This window comes from Podarcis vaucheri (assembly GCF_965113315.1).
Source record: "Podarcis vaucheri genome assembly, chromosome: 6".
Classification (NCBI taxonomy): domain Eukaryota; kingdom Metazoa; phylum Chordata; class Lepidosauria; order Squamata; family Lacertidae; genus Podarcis; species Podarcis vaucheri.
Window position 1 is genome coordinate 85430405 of NC_138764.1, and position 18239 is coordinate 85448643.

At 45.4% G+C, this 18239-nt stretch overlaps 1 protein-coding gene across 1 annotated transcript; it reads left to right on the forward strand.

Annotated features, from left to right (window-relative positions):
* Positions 1 to 89: 89 nt before the first annotated feature.
* Positions 90 to 17960, forward strand: SLC2A10 (solute carrier family 2 member 10). The gene is made up of 5 exons (XM_082226103.1): positions 90 to 546; positions 10048 to 11427; positions 14664 to 14786; positions 16599 to 16734; positions 17585 to 17960. Exons 1-5 carry the CDS (start codon positions 543 to 545, stop codon positions 17682 to 17684), a joined length of 1743 nt encoding a protein of 580 aa, XP_082082229.1. The 5' UTR covers positions 90 to 542; the 3' UTR covers positions 17685 to 17960.
* Positions 17961 to 18239: the final 279 nt, after the last annotated feature.

The following is an 18239-nucleotide window of genomic DNA, read 5'->3' on the forward strand; positions in this document are numbered from 1 at the left end:
CTGGAGCAACAGGGCAGAGAGGGCTCTTCCTTCCCCGACGAGCTGCTCGCCAGCCCTCGCCACTTGCAGGAGAAACCCCCGTTTGCTCGAGAGGTTCCCCCTCCCGGCTGCAGTGGGCAGGGCTGGAGCAACGTGGCGCTGTTCGGCCCCGTCCACTAGGGAGAAGAAGAAGGAAAAAAACTTCGGAGTCCCGGAGACCCCGTAGGGGGACTTCAGCTTCTTCAGCCCCGATGGTCCGATCCTGCACGTTCCCCTCTTCCCGGAGCTGCGGTATTTCGGCGGGCGGCATTTCCGTCGCTGCCCGGGCGTCCGAGCCGCGAGCTCCTGATCCGGCGACTCCTTGCAAGCGCGACGGAGCCGCCTCGCCGGCGGAGGAGCCTCTGGCGCCGGAACGCGGAATGCGCCTCCTTTCCAAGCTGCGACCGACGGCAGCGGAGCGCTAAACTGCTGCGCGTCTCCGGGCTTGGCTCCGGGATTTCTTTTTCGCCTGCTTGGTCAGGCCGGGAAGCAAACTTTCGAGCTGAACTCTCTCTCCCATCGCCATGGGTAAGTGCAAGATCCTCCCTGCTAGGGGACACAGAGTGGAGGGCAAAGGAGGCTGTTTTGTTTTTTTCCTGGCTTGCTTCGTGGATGAAGGAGGGGGAAGGCACAGCAAACTTTTCCCACTCGACTGCTTAATTTAATATAGATACATAACAGGCCTAGCAGTTAGCTGTCTCCCTTAAGCATCTTCTTATTTTCCGTCCTATCTTCTCCCGACTCCACCCCTGTGGTGGATTAAGACTCTCTTTACAATATTGCGTATGTGGGTTTGCAAGAACGCTTTAAAGAAAGATGCTCTTAGCAGAGGATTAAAAAATAATAATAACGGTGCTCCTCCTTCGACTTTCAGGTTTAGGGGTGAAAGGGGCTAAAAAGTAACCAAGAATTCCACAGCTCAGAGAAAAATGAGACGTAGTTTTCCTACTTAGGCTGTAGTCCTTTGCTCTGAAAGTAGTGGCTTTTCAGAGTAAGTAGAGCTGTTCGACCTATGTATATTTATTCGGGAGTGGGTGCCTGTTAAATTCAGAAGAACTTACTTCTGAGTAAGCATGCAAGTCCTGAACATTTTATTTGAAAAGTTGTCCTGCTGAAGGTCATGGCCTTACTTCCAAGTAAATATGAACAGGCAGGAGAAAGCCAATTTAATGGTACATGCTTTGTGGAATTAAACAACTCTCTGATACTTGCCCAAGCAGAGTGAGGCCTCTGTTGTACTTAGCATTCAGTATGCATGTTTGTTTAGCAATGGAGTCCCTAAGAAGGTTGGATAGCGCCTTGCCTGACTCCTTCTGGCAAATCCTGCAGCCAAGTTGGTGTCAAACGGTATTGCTCTGCTTTCCTTTGGACCACATCAGCAAGGGGGTCGGGGGGGTGGTGGTGGTCTTGTCATCTGGGCAGCCAGGGACTTACTCTGGGGAGGTCACTTTGGTGCTGCTAACACAGCGGTTTGACTCCTGGAGTTGCACTCCATTGCCTCTTGAGACAGACGGATGCCAACAACTCCTTGGAACATTGAAACCAGAATTAATTTTGGTGCATGCACTGCTGGCGCCATTCTTTATTTCAAGTTGGTGCATCAGTTTGAATCCCCTATCCATGACTACATTTTATAGCGGGAGGGAAATTCAAAATAGCATGCAATATCTTTCTGGAAGACTGGAAAGGTGGAGAGAGATGGGTGCACATGTTCAGGATAGTATTCTGCATTTCATTTTTTTAAAATATATTTTTTGTTAAGTTTTCCATATTTTGTTACATTTCAGTATCAAAAAATAACTTAAGACATTGCTTAAATAAAGCATCGACCTCCTTCCTTCCCTCTAACAGACTTCCATATTTCATTGCCAATTTCTCCACATTCCTAAATTCACTTTTTTTACCTTAAATCAATCTTTTAACAATCACCTACTTATAAGTAAATCAGCTCCTTAATTTCCCTTTACCAAACATTTCAACTTAAACCTACAAACGTATTCAACTGTTTGCAATTTTCTTTCATATAGAGTATAAATTTGCCCCAGTCCTTTTGGAACAAATCAACACAGCGATTCCGAATCTTCCCCGTCAACTTCGCCAACTCCACATATTCGACCATCTTTACTTGCCAATCTTCCAGTGTGGGGAGTTCTTTTTGCTTCCATTTCTGGGCCAGGAGTATTCTTGCGGGCATTGTTGCATACATGAACAAATTTACATCTTTCATTTGGATTTCCTCAATTAACCCCAACAGGAAAGCTTCTGTTTTTTTGCTGAAATGATACTTAAATATCTTCTTCAATTCATTATATATGGTATCCCAAAAGGCTTTAATCTTGGAGCATGTAGCATTCTTTATTTCAAGTGGAAAAAAACCAAAACAAACCCCAGCTGCATCCACACCTGTTTTCAGGGGGAGTGGGGAGAGGAAATATTCAAAGCACGTTACATACTTCATTCCCAACTTACGGGGCAATCCTAAACATGTTTATTCAGAAGTAAGGCTCACAAAATTCAGTGGGACTTAGGGAGTTGTTGGTGGCCAGGTCTGGGGATGCAGATTGCTGCACCTACCTGGACCCCCGATGCTGTTACAGGGTCAATGAAAGCCAGGACAGCTCTTTCAAGACTTTTTGCTGTCTGCCAGCAATAAGGATCCTGCCTTACACAGCACATCCACCCACTCACACATTCCATAAGCAGGAGGAGGAGCTCTTTGCTAGCAGTGATGTGGAAAGCTAACACAGGTCAGTAGAGCTGTTGGACGGGTGTACTTCTGCCCAATCCACACACACACCCCAAGCCCAGCACAAAGGGAGTGTGGCTTGTTCTGCCATACTTTAGGAATAGGATTGTGCATAGGGTTACATCCTTTCAGAAGGATTGCAATATTGGGGTTGGTTTTAGGAGATTTAGGAGATTAGAGCGAAATCAAGAAATTGTGTGGAGATTTTATTCTGAACATTTTATTCTGTTCTGCTGTGTGTGCATGCAGAGAGAGAGAGGGTTGTACTTGCCACTCACTCCAAGCTTTATGGGTAGGTTGGCTGTAAATCTCAATACAGTAGTACCTCTGGTTAAGAACTTAATTCATTCTGGAGGTCCGTTCTTAACCTGAAACTGTTCTTAACCATTTAGCTAATGGGGCCTCCCACTGCCGCCACACGATTTCTGTTCTCATCCTGAGGTAAAGTTCTTAACCCGAGGTACTACTTCCAGGTTAGCGGAGTCTGTAACCTGAAGTGTTTGTAACCCGAAGCGTTTGTAACACGAGGTACCACTGTAGTCCTTAGAACAGTGATGGCCAAACTCGGCCCTCCAGCTGTTTTTGGACTACAACTCCCATCAGCCCTAGTTAACAGGACCAGTGGTCAGGGATGATGGGAATTGTAGTTCCAAAACAGGCTGGAGGGCCGAGTTTGGCCATCACTACATTAGAACAGAGTCCCATGGGAAAGATGGAGGGCACAAGGAGAAGGGGATGACAGAGGACAAGATGGTTGGATAGTGTTCTCGAAGCTACCAGCATGCGTTTGACCAAACTGCTGGAGGCAGTGGAAGACAGGAGTGCCTGGCGTGCTCTGGTCCATGGGGTCACGAAGAGTCGGACATGACTAAACGACTAAACAACAACACCTTAGAACAACTCTGAAACGTGAAAATAGATAGAAACTTCTGAAACAAGCATGTGCCTGTTTATAGTCCAGAGAAAGCAAGGCCAGCACCCTACTGCAGAGGCAGGTTTAGGGAAGCACAGCTGGTTTGCCCACTGTCATGGAACCAGCTGGGGAACCACCAAGGAAAGAATTCTCATAGCCAGGGGATTGGTGGTGGGACAACAGTGTGTGGTCAGAGAGGAGAAGACTGGGAAGAGGAGGGGGGGTCAGAAGCTGAAGAGGTAACAGGGTTCAGTGAGCAGGAAAAGTCTGTGGCAAAGGGAAGTCCAGAAGCAGAAGCAAGAGAGGAGGGAAACCAAGAGGCAGAGAGGAGTCAGGTTGGTGAAGAAGCATAAGTATCTCAGCCTTCTGCTGCAACAAGCTTCTCCCCCCCCCCCAATCTCCCAGAACCAGAAGAGACGTGAAGTGGGAGGAGCAAAGGCAGACACGCAGACACAGTCTCAGATTGCTTGGGAACGACCTGGGAGAGCAGGAGACCCTCAGTCTCCACAACTGCCTCACAGGGGCAAGACCTACTGAAGAAGAGTTGCTGCATTCATTTGGCCTGACACTCCTGAGCCGATCCTGTTTTTCTAATAATTAATCTCACCTGCTCCATGTCATTTGCTGCTGGCTCGCTCCTGGCGCCAGCACTGGGCGCTGAGTCAAGAGGACGTTGCAGGGGGCGCTGCAACAATGACGAACAGCAGACGGCGAGAGGCAGGGGGCACCGGATTTTGGCATCACACGGGGCACCACTGAAATTTTAAAGGCCAAAGTCTGCCACTGTTTGTGGGCTTCCCCATAGGATAGGGGTGGATAGGACTTTGGTTTGATCCTCACATTGTTATGGACTCCTGCCACAGACTTCATGGGGATCTTCATTATAGCTTTGCCAATTATCTCCCCAATCTCTCCTTCTCCCACTTTCCTCTTAATACAGTGACTGATTTGTGAGTAACAGGCTGCATGTTAATCAAAGCTCACCAAACATTAGCAGCCAGGAAAGCAATGGGAATTAGAGGAGGATCTAATTGAATCAGTCACGGCATTCGCAGCAGCACCGTCTGTGCCTAATACAGTTTGCAGGTAGGAACTAATGAACCGTCCCAGTTTTCTGCAAAGCTCTTTTACTCTCCCTGAATAAATATTGCTTCTAATTGGCTACCTATAGACAGGAAATGTTTGCAGCAGCATAGGCAGCTGTACAGATGGCAGAATTTTTTGCAGCATTATGTCAGGAGGGGAATAACAAATAGAGGTAAGGCACTAAAAATAGCTTCATAAATGCAAATCTACTTATTTAACAACAACATAATAATAACATGAGATAACAGACTGTGTCAAATGTATTCAAGACTGTAAATATCGTTCCACCATGAGAAATGTTTTCAATATTATTTCCAAAATATTGGCACTCTTTTGGACAGCATATTGAAGACAAAGGGTATTATTGTTCTTAAAGAGATAAAAAAACAACAACTTCACAGCCTAAAGCCATTGAAAGGGTGAACACAGAATGAAACACAAGCTCTACGGACTGTAAAGTTACTCAAACAAGCTCTGAAACAATAAAATCATCCACAAACACTCTGGAACCAATGAAGCAATTTCATCAGATGAACGACAGAGTTACACGTCAGGGAAAGCCTTCCTAAACAAATATGTCTTCAATAGACACCTAAACACCATCACGCTGGGCACCTGTCTGATTTCACCTGGTGATTAACTCCAGATGGTGGGAACTGCAACACTAAAAGCCCGGTTTCTAGTGCACCTGCTATGTGGCGTATGATATTCTCAGCAATGCCTCTTCTGAGTACAGTTACTGTACAGGATAAGGCAGTCCCTTAGATATCCTGGGCTAGTCCTAAATTGTTTAGGTCTTTAAATACTAAATGCACTAAAACCTTGAACTGCCCCAGTAACATATTGGCAGCCTGTGCAGCTTTTTTAGCAGAGATATTCTATGGTGTCCACAGGGTATTCCAGGCAGCAATCTAGCTGCAGCATCCCACAACAGCTGCAGCTTGCAGGTTAAACCCAAGAGAAGCCCAACGTGGAGTGTGTTGCAGTAATCCAGGTTTGAGATTACCAATGCCAAGATCACAGTGGCCAAGCTATCTCGGCCCAGGAATGACCATAGCTGTCTTTCCAACTGAAGCTGGTAAAAGGCAGTCCTAGCCACTAAGACTACCTGTGTCTCAAGTGACAAAGATGGATCTAGGACATGGGTAGGCAAACTAAGGCACGGGGGGCGGATCCGGCCCAATTGCATTCTAAGCCTGGCCCGCGGGTGGTCCGGGAATCAGCATGTTTTTACATGAGTAGAATGTGTCCTTTTATTTAAAATGCATCTCTGGGTTATTTGTGGGGCATAGGAATTCGTTCCATTTTTTTCTTTCTTCAAAATATAGCCTGGCCCCCCACAAGGTCTGAGGGACAGTGAACTGGCCCCCTGCTGAAAAAGTTTGCTGACCCCTGATCTAGGAGCACCCCTGGTTCCTTCAGAACACCCAGACCCATTCCGTCAGAGAGTAAGCCTGCAATCTAGTGTACCAGAGCCCTTCTGGGTTCCATGGGACAAACTTATCAGCAAATAGGTATACAATGTAACTTTTAAGTGTTGTGCAAAAAGAGAGGGAAGCTTTGTTTCGCAGATTCTACCTGACATTGTAGCTTCTTTCAAAGAGTGGTATCTGATGGTGTGCATCTGCTGAAGAATGGAATCCTACCATGGAATAGGAGAGGGAGGCAATATCTGGTGATTCACCCTTCGTTCTGCATCCTCCTGAACGCCCCCATTTGCTCCAGAGGGTTAGAGGACATCAGCATACTGACACTGTTGGATCGTGCTCAATAGTAGTAGCTCAACAAAAAAAAAGAGCTGGCACCAGGTACTGCATACCTGCTGTCTCAAAAGTGCACAGCGGTCCACATACCACTGGCAATTACTTGGTTGGAGCAATGTGCCAAAAGTGCTTCAGCCATTGTAGTGTCATCAGTGATGGTGCAGTAATCATCTCTTTTAATGGTGCAGGTAACGGTTGGCAGTGTAGTCCACCTTGACATAAGCTGCTGCTGCTATATACAGTGTGGTATATGGGTGCATTCTGCATGCTGTCATAAGACCGTGCTGCCAGCAGCTCTCTGGGAGTCTTTGCCAGCTCCACCTGGGACCTTCTGCATGCCAATCAGACCTGGGACCTTCTTTGCTGTCTCTACCTGGGACCTTCTGCATGCCAGTGACGTGTGGCTAGTGGACTAGTGGGACTAGGCTAGTCCCCTAAATGTTCCTGATAAATTAAGAGTATTAAAGTTTTAAGGTTTTGAATAAACATACAGAAATTTATTGATTGTTAACATAATAGACAGATGATTTAAGGATCTTGACAATTTGATAATATGCAGAGAATAATATGTGTTGAAAAATCAGAGAGAGGGACAGGGAAGTCTCGGGGGGGGGAAGGGTTCCTTTTGGGGGAGGGGGGAGGAGAAAATGGGGGGAATGAAAAGAAGATGATATGTTTTGATAATTTGTTATGTTGAAATTCTCAATAAAAACTTTAAAAAAGAGTATTAAAGTAATAAGACCTGGTACCTCCTTCCCAAATCTTGGGAAGCTTCTGCCTGGCTTAGGGAGGGAGGTGTGATGCTCCAACCAAGAACCCTCCTGCCACCTTCCCCAACCCTGCCTGGCTTTGGGAAAGAGGCAGGAGGGCTCCTGTTATGTACTGAGTTGAATAGGATCCAAAAGGCAGCAGTCTGATTGGTCCTAGAACAATAGGATTCAGAATACAGCAGTCTGATTGGTCCTAGAACAATAGGATTCAGAATGCAGCAGTCTGATTGGTCCTAGAACAATAGGATTCAGAATGGAGCAGTCTGATTGGTCCACAGGAGCCACCCAATCCAGCTCCAGGTGGAAGTGAATCCGCAACCAGATTGGCCTACAGATGAATCCCGGAATTAGCCAATCACATGGGGCCCTTTGTGTAAATAATGTATATAAAGCAGACATTCTGAGGGAACTTCCATTCCTCCTCACCACTATGAGCTGAATAAAGAGCATGAAATCCACTCTCGACTCCGAGTATATTTCAGCTCCATTGTCATTTCAGACGCCTGGCACCTCCTTGCCAAAGACCTGGAAGCTTTTGCCCCACTTAGGGAGGGAGGCACGATGCTCATGCTCGCAATGTCAGCCCCCCATCCCCATTGCCCTCGCAAGCAATGCTCCCTGACTGTTCCCATACAAAAAAATAAATAAATCACTGCATGCTGCTGGCTACAGCCCTTCCCCAAACAGAGGCCTGTGGTAGGCAGGACTCTTGTGTCTTTGTCATGGAAAAGGGTTTGAAATGTCCCTAATGAAACTAGCCATTAATGAGGCTCCTGTGCATTTGGGCAGGATTAGACATGGCATCATAGAATTGACGTCGTGTGCTGGAACGAAGTGTGGCAATGAGATAAGTTGATGCAGGAGGGTAAGCATGGCAAAGTGCCCAGAGGTCTGTTTTCAGCTTCATGGAGAATATATTAGACAAAGCACCAGCCATTTTGTTTACCTGAAAGAATTCCTAGCAGGTAGGAGGAAGTGACACAGATGTTTGCTGTTCTGTGTACTGAAAGCTGTAACAGTAACGCATACTCACAAAGACGTATGTAGGACTCTCCTGGCTGGCAAGCAGTTGACAGCTGAAAGTGAGGCAGCAGAACTGAAACACCCTACAGGGGAATAGGACTGGCTGGTCTGGCTTTCATCACTGTCACCCAGAAGGTTTTGCATTTGCAAAAATAGTCTCGTGCTGTTCCCAGCATTTTTTTAAGTACAAGTTTGCGGTAGGGAAGAAGAGAGGGACTTGCATGGCTCGGAGAGTCATCTGGGTGAGACAGAAACATTTGCTACACGGAGATGGCTTCAAAATGTCTCCCTGTGGCAGCCATCTCCACATGTTAAATATTCAAGAAGAAGAAGAAGAGTTTGGATTTGATATCCCGCCTTTCACTCCCCTTAAGGAGTCTCAAAGCGGCTAACATTCTCCTTTCCCTTCCTCCCCCACAACAAACACTCTGTGAGGTGAGTGGGGCTGAGAGACTTCAAAGAAGTGTGACTGGCCCAAGGTCACCCAGCAGCTGCATGTGGAGGAGCGGAGACACGAACCCGGTTCCCCAGATTACGAGTCCACTGCTGTCCATTGTGTGTCTCGCTGTGTGTTCTAGGGGTTTTCGCCCAGTTCATGCTGAACACCCACAGTTTGCTACATGGAGGCAGAATCCACAGACAGCAAGCCCAAAGTGGCTTCCACACGTCACTCATTTTATGAATTCAGGCTTTTAGGAAAGAGGCAAAGGCTGTTCACTGTATGGCGGGGGCTTTTCAGACAAGATGTTCCTAATATGTGACACCCGTAGTCTCATTATTTTAAAAGCTTGTTGGTGCTAATAATATTTAGGAATGCTAATGCTTAGCATTTGTGTAGTGCTTTAGATAATGACATTGCATTCACATAGCACTTTGTGTAAATTAATCTCTGCAACTCCTACAATAATCCTGCAAGGAAGTCCATATTTCATATATGGGCTGAAAGGCGGGAGCTCAGCTTAGACCAATCAGTGGCAGAGAAAATATTTGAATCTGGACTTCCTGATTTACAGCTAAATCTGCCTATGCTACCTCTGATGTGTACTGAATTTTTCCCTATTAAGAGATTCCTGCCTCCTGCACCTGCTTTAGCAAGGATGCTTCTGTCTGGATTAATTAACCTAATTAGATTTGTGTTAAATTGGTAATACAATTACTGTGTGTTGAAGTTCAATATTCAGTTTCATTTTCTTAGCTGGTCCCAATCCAGCTAAAGTTTACTACGACTTGATTGGAAACAATGGGACTGGTGTGGATTGATGCCTGGGAATCCTGTGTTTACTTTATGAAAAACAATTGGACCAATATTCCATTTTTAATGTGGTGGCTTTATTGGTGCTGTGCTAATTTTAAAAGCAGAAAAAATATCCTTCCAGGGGTCAGCAAAGCATGTTACTAGTTACAGATTACAAGTTCAAATGGACTAACTGTGACTAAACAATCACTCTGTTGATTTATTAAGGAAGATAACATCTTGTTTGCTAAAAGAACAGGGCACACGCTCATAAAGTGCTTGAGATACTAATTCTGTTTGTGCAGAGAGTGACTGAAGCTATATATTGCTAGGCTTTAGTATATTGTTTGCTTAAGGAACAGGTCCGCACATTTGTTTGCACATGCAGATCTTAAAAGTTCTGTTTTATACACACACAGAGAGAGATCCCTATTTCCTGTAAAGGTGGATGAGAAACACCCTGACACCTCATGAGTACTCTTCTTTCTTTACAGGACATGCACTGCTGGTTCTCCTGTTATCCTCAACCGTCTCACTCCTTGGTGGGCTGATTTTTGGTTATGAACTTGGAATTATCTCAGGAGCCTTGCTGCAGCTACAAGTGGAGTTCCATCTTAGCTGTTTCGAACGGGAAGTCCTTGTGAGTTCCTTGCTCATTGGGGCTCTCTTGGCTTCTCTGGTTGGCGGGATCTTCATTGACCACCAGGGAAGACGCAAAGCAATATTGGCCAGCAATGCCGTTCTGTTGTGCGGCAGTCTCGTCCTTACACTCTCCGGGTCGCTTGTTTGGCTGGTGTGCGGACGTGTGACCGTAGGCTTCGCCATCTCTTTGTCCTCTATGGCGTGCTGCATATACGTCTCAGAAATGGTGGCTGCCCATCAACGAGGGGTGCTTGTTTCCCTCTACGAAGCTGGCATCACTGTGGGCATCTTACTTTCCTATGCGCTGAATTACATCTTTGCGGACACTGCCGAGGGCTGGCGGTACATGTTTGGCTTGGCCATTGGCCCGGCAGTCGTTCAGTTCCTCAGCATCCTGTTCCTCCCAAAGAACTCTGTGAAGTTAAACGTTTGCTACAGCGAGACTAGCAAAAGCCTCATTCAGCAGCAAAAGAATGAAGACGTAATGCTGCCATCAGGCCCTAGGGAGAAGAGTTACTCTTTCGTGGACCTTTTCCGCTCCAAGGATAACATGAGAAGCCGAACTCTGGTTGGCCTAGGCTTGGTGCTCTTTCAGCAGTTCACAGGGCAGCCCAACATCCTTGGCTATGCTTCCACCATCTTCCGCTCAGTTGGCTTTCAGAGTGATTCCTCTGCTGTCCTGGCTTCCGTCGGCCTGGGGGTTATGAAGGTCATTGCGACTGTTGTTGCAATGGCTTTTGCAGATAAGGCTGGCAGAAGAGTGCTGCTGATGGCTGGCTGCGTAGTGATGGCCTTTTCGGTGACTGCTATCGGCCTGACCAGCTGCTCTGTTTCATTAGAGATGGCCAAAGACTGTGAAACGCTCCCAGGTTCCAATGCCACTTCATTCAGCTCGGCTCATCTCCCTGGAACGTCAGTGTCCTCCTATCCAGCTGTGTCTTACTCCCTCCTGGCATCAGGTGGCAGTGAAATGCAAATGAAATCGACTTCAGCCATCACGAGGCCTGTAGGCTTGACCAGGACTCTTGCCACCAACAGAAAAGGAGAGAGGATGACAAACACTCCACACACCGGGCAGACCCATTTTCTCAATCAGTCCGATAAAGGAAAGGGACAAGATACCAGCTCATCTTTGGGCAACGCTCCTTCAAAGGAACACCTGCTTCTAAACTGGATCACACTGCTAAGTTTGATGGCTTTTGTGAGTGCATTCTCAATTGGATTTGGACCAAGTAAGTGAATTCCCTTTGCTTTCACATTCCTACCTAATTCAACCCACCCGTCTGCATGGACCTGACTGTGTGTGAATGTGTTTCTGCCTTGACCAAGCAGCTGTGGGCACCAAAATTGAATGAGTACGGTAAAAATAAAATATAAGGATCTCATAAATGTGTCTTGTTACTAAGCACCCCCTGAGCCTTTTACTTGCCTCCTGATATTTGCTCATAAGAGGGGTCACTCCTATGAGTTAACAGCAAACTAGTAAAAGAAAAATTGCAAGCTAGAAGCATTTCCTCCTTCCTTCTCCTTTCTTCTCCCCTGCTACCCTGGTCACTCCATTGCCCATTTCCTGTAATCTTACTAGGACTTCTTCCTCCACTGCTTTTTAAAACATTCGCCAGCTGGGAATGTTTGGCTGGGAATGAACACCTAAGCCAGGCTTCCTCAACCTCGGCCCTCCAGATGTTTTTGGCCTACAACTCCCATGATCCCTAGCTGGCAGGACCAGTGGTCAGGGATGATGGGAACTGTAGTCTCAAAACATCTGGAGGGCTGAGGTTGAGGAAGCCTGACCTAAGCTGACTCTAACCATTACTCCTCATCTTCATTTACTCGAATAGGTGAAGCTGAAAGTTGCCAAACATGGCTAGAGCTGGTTCATGAGGCACTTCATGGAAGCTGATCAGGTGAAGCAGGTATAGAGCACTCTGCAATCTGTTTGGCTGTTGGGCTGGCGAAGTGGAGAGCTTTGTCTCTCCTTTGCCAGCTCAGTCAGCTGTGGAGTAAGAGGCTTAAGTTCCTCTCTGGCTAGTATAGAAGTTGATTGGGCTGGCAAAGCAGAGTGCTCAGTCCCTGTTTCATGAATCCCAGTCGCTCCCTTAAAGGGAATTCCATGCTGCACTCACCTGTGTGAAATCCCTGGCTACCAGTGGCAATCAGGCAAATGGTTAAAGACAAGACTGTTGTAGGTGGAAACTAATGTAATCAAATGCCGTGCTGTGTGTAGTTTTAGTGGTGTCCTCCCATTCTCACTTCCAAGATGAAGGGCAGTCAAGGAAGAGGGAAGAGGGAGTTTAAACAAAAAAGTCACCCATGGCAGCTTGCTGCAGTCTTGAGGGAGAAATACTAGGAGTGGCTCAGGGAGAATAGTAGAACTTACATCCAGCCCTCTCTATGGTCATTGGAGATGTCCATTGCTCCTTTTGAACATGTGACACTCCCTTGGACCATTGTTCCATTTAGCCGGCATTATCTACTCCAAGATCTTGGGCAGATGTCATATTCTGCTTTACTTGGAGTAGACAAGATCTTGGGCAGATCTTTCAACTGGAGCAGCTGGGGATTGAACTCTGAATCTTCTGCATCCAGAGTATAGGCTCTACATTTGATGTATGGGGCCATTTGTTTCCTACAATGGTTGTGGTACCTAGGGCTTCTCCCACTTGTTCCTGAAATATTTCCTTCCACCTACGACGTTCCAGGAAGTAGCAGTTCCGGCAGAATCTTATTTACATACCTGGTTAGGCAAACACCTGGAAATAATCCTTCCAAATACATATGCAAGAGTTTGGCAGGCGTGTTAATTATAATGCACATGTTCACATGTAAAGCTTTAGGCAGTTTTCAGTGGTGGTAGGCTGCTGTAACTCGCAAGGCGACCTGAATGCATTTGTGTAGTTGCTCCAAGAACATTCACCATAACCACAACAAACTGGTACCCATGTTGGTCATTCAGCAGCCCTAGAAAAGGTGGGTCTAAATGGACATGGTCTTCATTTATCACTGTTTATAAAAGAGTTGTTTCAAGAAAGGTGGAAGTTGAGATTGGCTGTTTTTCATTATTTGGATCTAGAAATACTACATTGGGGCAACCCAGTCAGATGGGCAGGGTACAAATAATGGATTTACTACTACTACTACTACTACTACTACTACTACTACTACATGTAGCTTATGCAATCCGTATGCTTTTTCGTAGTCTGCCCCAATATAAGACATGAGGGGCAAAACTAGATACAACCCAGAGACTGGATTGGAATTCATCTTTGTCCTCCAATTCTACAATTGTTTAATTGACTGATTTGTTTATTTTCCCCACTGATCACGAACTTGCCTAATAGTGGACCAATCTGATTTAAACATATGAAACTTCAGGAAACCTAGTAAGGTCAGAAAGGTGTTTGGAAGTATTATGACTTCCTTTTGTGTGGTGTATATACATACTTTTCTTTGTCTCATTAAAAAATGGATTTCTCAGTGCTTTCCCCCCTAGAAAAATAGGTGCCAGTACTCACCATGAAGTTGTTACAGGAAGTGCCACACTTTTTAACAACAACAAAAAAGAGGTGCCAGTACTGCATAACCTTGAGTACCCCTTGAAAAAAAGCACTGTATGTCCCAAAAGCAACAGTCCCTCTTTCAAACTCTGTGGAACTACCATGTCTCTTGTTAATGCTTAGTATGTTGAGAATGAACCACAGTGAGCTTTGGCCATATGTGATGTCCCTTCTCCATAGGCACAGCTGTGAGGAAGACATCAGAAGCTTTCACTTAAGATTTCACTTAGCCAAGTTTAGTGTGTCATCTGAACTTGACAAACCATGGTTAATGTGAACTGGTTTATATGAAACAAGCCAAACTCAGACCAAAATTAATTTTAACCACAGTTTCTTGGGACATTTAAATGTAGTCATTGTCTTCATTCCAGTTAGTTTGAATCTTCTATGTGTCTTTGTCACCCAGCCCAGCAAATCCTAACTTTCCATCTACAGTGGTGCCCCGCAAGACGAATGCCTCGCAAGACGAAAAACTCGCTAGACGAAAGGGTTTTGCGGTTTTTGAGCTGCTTCGCAAGACGAATTTCCCTATGGGCTTGCTTCGCAAGACGAAAACGTCTTGCGTTTTTTGCAAGTTTGTTTCCTTTTTCTTAACACTGTTAATACAGTTGCGACTTGACTTCGAGGAGCAACTCATAGAACGTGGTGTGGTAGCCTTTTTTGAGGTTTTTGGTGATTTTTGAAGCTTTTCCAAAACTTTTCCGACACCGTGCTTCGCAAGACGAAAAATTCGCTAGACAAAAAAAACTCGCGGAACGAATTAATTTCGTCTTGCGAGGCACCACTGTACATCCAAATCTTTTCCCAAGTTGGTTCTCTGCTACATTTGTACAAAACCATGGTTTGGCGTTTTCTCTTTGGTTTCCCTCCGTCCTCACCGTGTTCCTCTGCTTTCCTTTCTCCTGCCACAGTGACATGGCTTGTTCTCAGTGAGATCTACCCTTGCAACATTCGAGGGAGAGCCTTTGCCTTCTGCAACAGCTTCAACTGGGCTGCCAATCTGCTGATCAGTCTCACATTCCTTGACCTCATTGGTATGTATGGCCATTGCTTGTGTTTGATATTCTCCACAGCAATTTGCTTCAGAGCAGGGCTGATTACAAGTATGTGGTTAGGCTTGTATCCTGCCCCACCCTCATTTTCTCCAGAATACATTACTAGACAGGATAGAATGTTAAACTTATAGTGGGTGACCCAGCTTCAAATCCTTACTCCGCCATGTAGCTCACCTTGGGAAGAACAGTGGTGGAAGGAACCATATGCTCCTGGGAAGGAGCTAAATATAAAAGAAGCTAAATATAAAAGAAATTATAATAATACAGTGGAACCTCTGAACTAGAATGACTCCGTTCTCAAACGTTTCGGCTCCCAAATGCCGAAAACCTAGAAGTAAGTGCTCCAGTTTTTTAACCTTCCTCAGACAAAAACCTAGCTGTCGGCTAATTGGAAGCTGCACCTCAGAACCTGAACATTTTGGAAGTTGAATGGTCTTCCAGAACGGATTATGTTCGAGTTCCAAGGTTCCACTGTAACAACAGCAAATGTCTGTCTGCTGTGAAGGGAGAGAATCCATCTTGAATTTTGAACCAGGTGGATGGGATGTGGCCTGCTCTGGATTATGTTATTGTCAGGAGCTCAGCCTACACGCAAGTAGGACCCTGGCAGAGACACATGCCCGACTGGCATGTTCTCTCCCTCCTGGTCAATCATTCGGGAGCTTCAAAAGCTTTCTTCAGCCCGAACATCACAGCAGCCGATGCCAACCGACACCGGCACACGTAGGGATCCTCAGAGTTTGCGCATCATGCGTAACAGACCTCAGCAACTCAGCATTTTGGCTAATCTACTTTATTTACATATAAACACACACAGAGCACTGCAACATGGCTCCCTCTCTCTCTCTAGCATCAGAGGAAAAACAAAGGACTATAGTCCCACTTCATGGAACACAGTAACACAAACATCCTGTCTCCGTCACTTCCCACTCTGTGGAGTCAAAACATATACCGTCATGTGAAAGACAACAATCCCATGACTGCAATCATGGAGCAGGAATTCTAACATCTACAATCCCCCTGAAGGAGCAGTTACATAGCTTGAGGGTACTTTTGGATCCAGTATTGTTGCTTGAGGCCTAAGTGGCCTTGGTGGCAGGGAGTGGCCCAGCAGTACCCCTATCTGACAGGGACAGTCTAACTTTACAGGCAGCTTGTAATTCTGAATGACCAAAACATCTATGCCAAGAGTTGACAAGCTTTGTAGGGCCATGGGATTTATGAGCAAATGCTGTGGGCACTACCCCTCCAGGTCACTTGTCTCCCCCATTGCTCCCTGCACAGAGAGACAGTAAGAGAGAAAATGCACAGCATACACATACAGTTCTTTTTTCCAAGATATGTAGGTAAAAGTTGGATCTGGTGGAATTAATCTGAGCATTGAGAAGCACTTAGCGCTGAAAGAGGAAGCGGGAAAAAGTTTCAGTCTTTGAACTTCCTGCTTCAACTCTTAAGTACTTTTCAAGGAAGATTAAAATTAACTACCCTCCATTTCGCCTCACAGCCAAGGGGGCAGTGAATGGGAAGAGGGCTCAAGATTTCATGGGCACTGTAGGAACACCATTGTGCCCACGGGCACTGCACTGGCAATCCCTGTTGAATGCTGTGAAAGATGAACATTATTTACCTACTGGACCAAATTCCTGCTTATGTCACTCTGCTTTGTCTTGACCCAACTGCATATTAATAAGGTAGTGCACACCACTGTTCTGATAATATACCACCCTTCATTATGTCCAAGCAAAAGTTCTGTCTTGCCACATGTTAATCGTTTTTTACTACTGCTTGCAGATGCCATAGGCTTATCATGGATGTTCCTTCTCTATGGACTGGTGGGAGCAGTGGCTGTTCTGTTTGTTTACCTTTTTGTGCCCGAAACCAAAGGACAGACTCTAGAAGAGATAGACCAGCAGTTCTCAAAGAAACGGTAAGTCCTGAAGAGGCCCCTTCCACCTGCCTTGCCCCACCGCCTGGCCCTGGGACTCCTCATAAGGAAGCTGGTCCTGGAGAAAGAACTGTGAGGGGAGAGACTCCATCAGGCAAGGCCTCTTTCCACCTGCCTTGCCCCACCCTCTAGTTCTCAATTTGTATTGTATTATTTTATATACTGTGGCTTGCCATTGTTTTACTGATTATAGGTTAGAAATTATTTATTGTAACTGTTGAGTGGATTTCTGTTTAACTTTTATATGTTGTTGTTATTATTAATTATTAAATACTATTCTAATGATGGTTGAATGTTACTTTTTTGATGTAGGTTGCCTATTTTAAAGTTATGTTTTATTATCACATTTTTGTATTGCATTAGATTGTTATAAGATGTACATTTTTTGTTTCTTCAGCTTGTAAACCGCCTTGAGTATTGTAAGATGGAAAGACGGTATACAAATTAAAAATGATGATGATGATGTTTGCTTGTTGCACAGCTTGGTCCACAATAGCAGTCAGTGCCAACACTGGTTTAGACATATGTACACAGGACTAGGCTATCAGTGGTTGTGGCTTCTAGTCATGGGGGCTGTGTTCTACCTCCATTGATGGAGGCTGTTTGGGTACCATTTGCTGGGCACCATGCGTGGGAAGAGTCCTGTTGCGGTGAGGTCCTCTTTGTGGGCATCTGGTTGAGCATTTTGAAAACCAAGTGCTGAACTAAATGTGCCATTGGGCCCTTATGCTCTTACAGTCATTGCAAGACTCTTTGAAATCATGTTGCTGGGAACATTTGGGGGATACGCACACGAGCCATCCACACTGATCTCTCTCTCGTTGTTTTGCAGGTTCCTGCAAAGGGGCACATTTGGGCAAAAATTGTGGAACAGAGGAGAAATCCGAATGCGTGCTCATTACCAAAGAGTGGACCATCCTGGTGCCTCTTGAGAGATTAGCCAGGCATGTTGCCACTTGTGCAACTTTCTACACTGTTGGAAGTGTTATGAGGATTTGCCCGAAGCCAAGGGTCCTGGATCATTCCTTGAAAGTTCTGCGATTCATTTGGGTGACAGCACAGGGTTGCTGTTTTAGGTGTTTTGTTGTGCATAGAACCTAGAAATGTTCATCCCTTGGTATCCTGGAGGAGCCGTAGCTGATGTTCCCCCAGCAGTTTGAAAAGACTTTTTTTAAAAACACTGATAAATAAAGCATAAATTGGGATAACAGGACTCTTGCTGTGTCTCACTGTGGAATGACTGAATATCATTTATACTGAAATATATGGGTCTGTATTTAGCCTTGATAGAAATTAACACCAATTTGACTTCTAGTGCCTTTGTAAAAAAGAAAGAAAGAAAGAAAGAAAGAAAGAAAGAAAGAAAGAAAGAAGAATTTCAATTTTTCTCCAGCCTTTACAATTATGATTTGGATGGGAGCTGTTGCAAAGACCTTGTAAGGTTAGTGATGTTGAAACATGCTTATGTCTACTCAGCCTCACTAGCA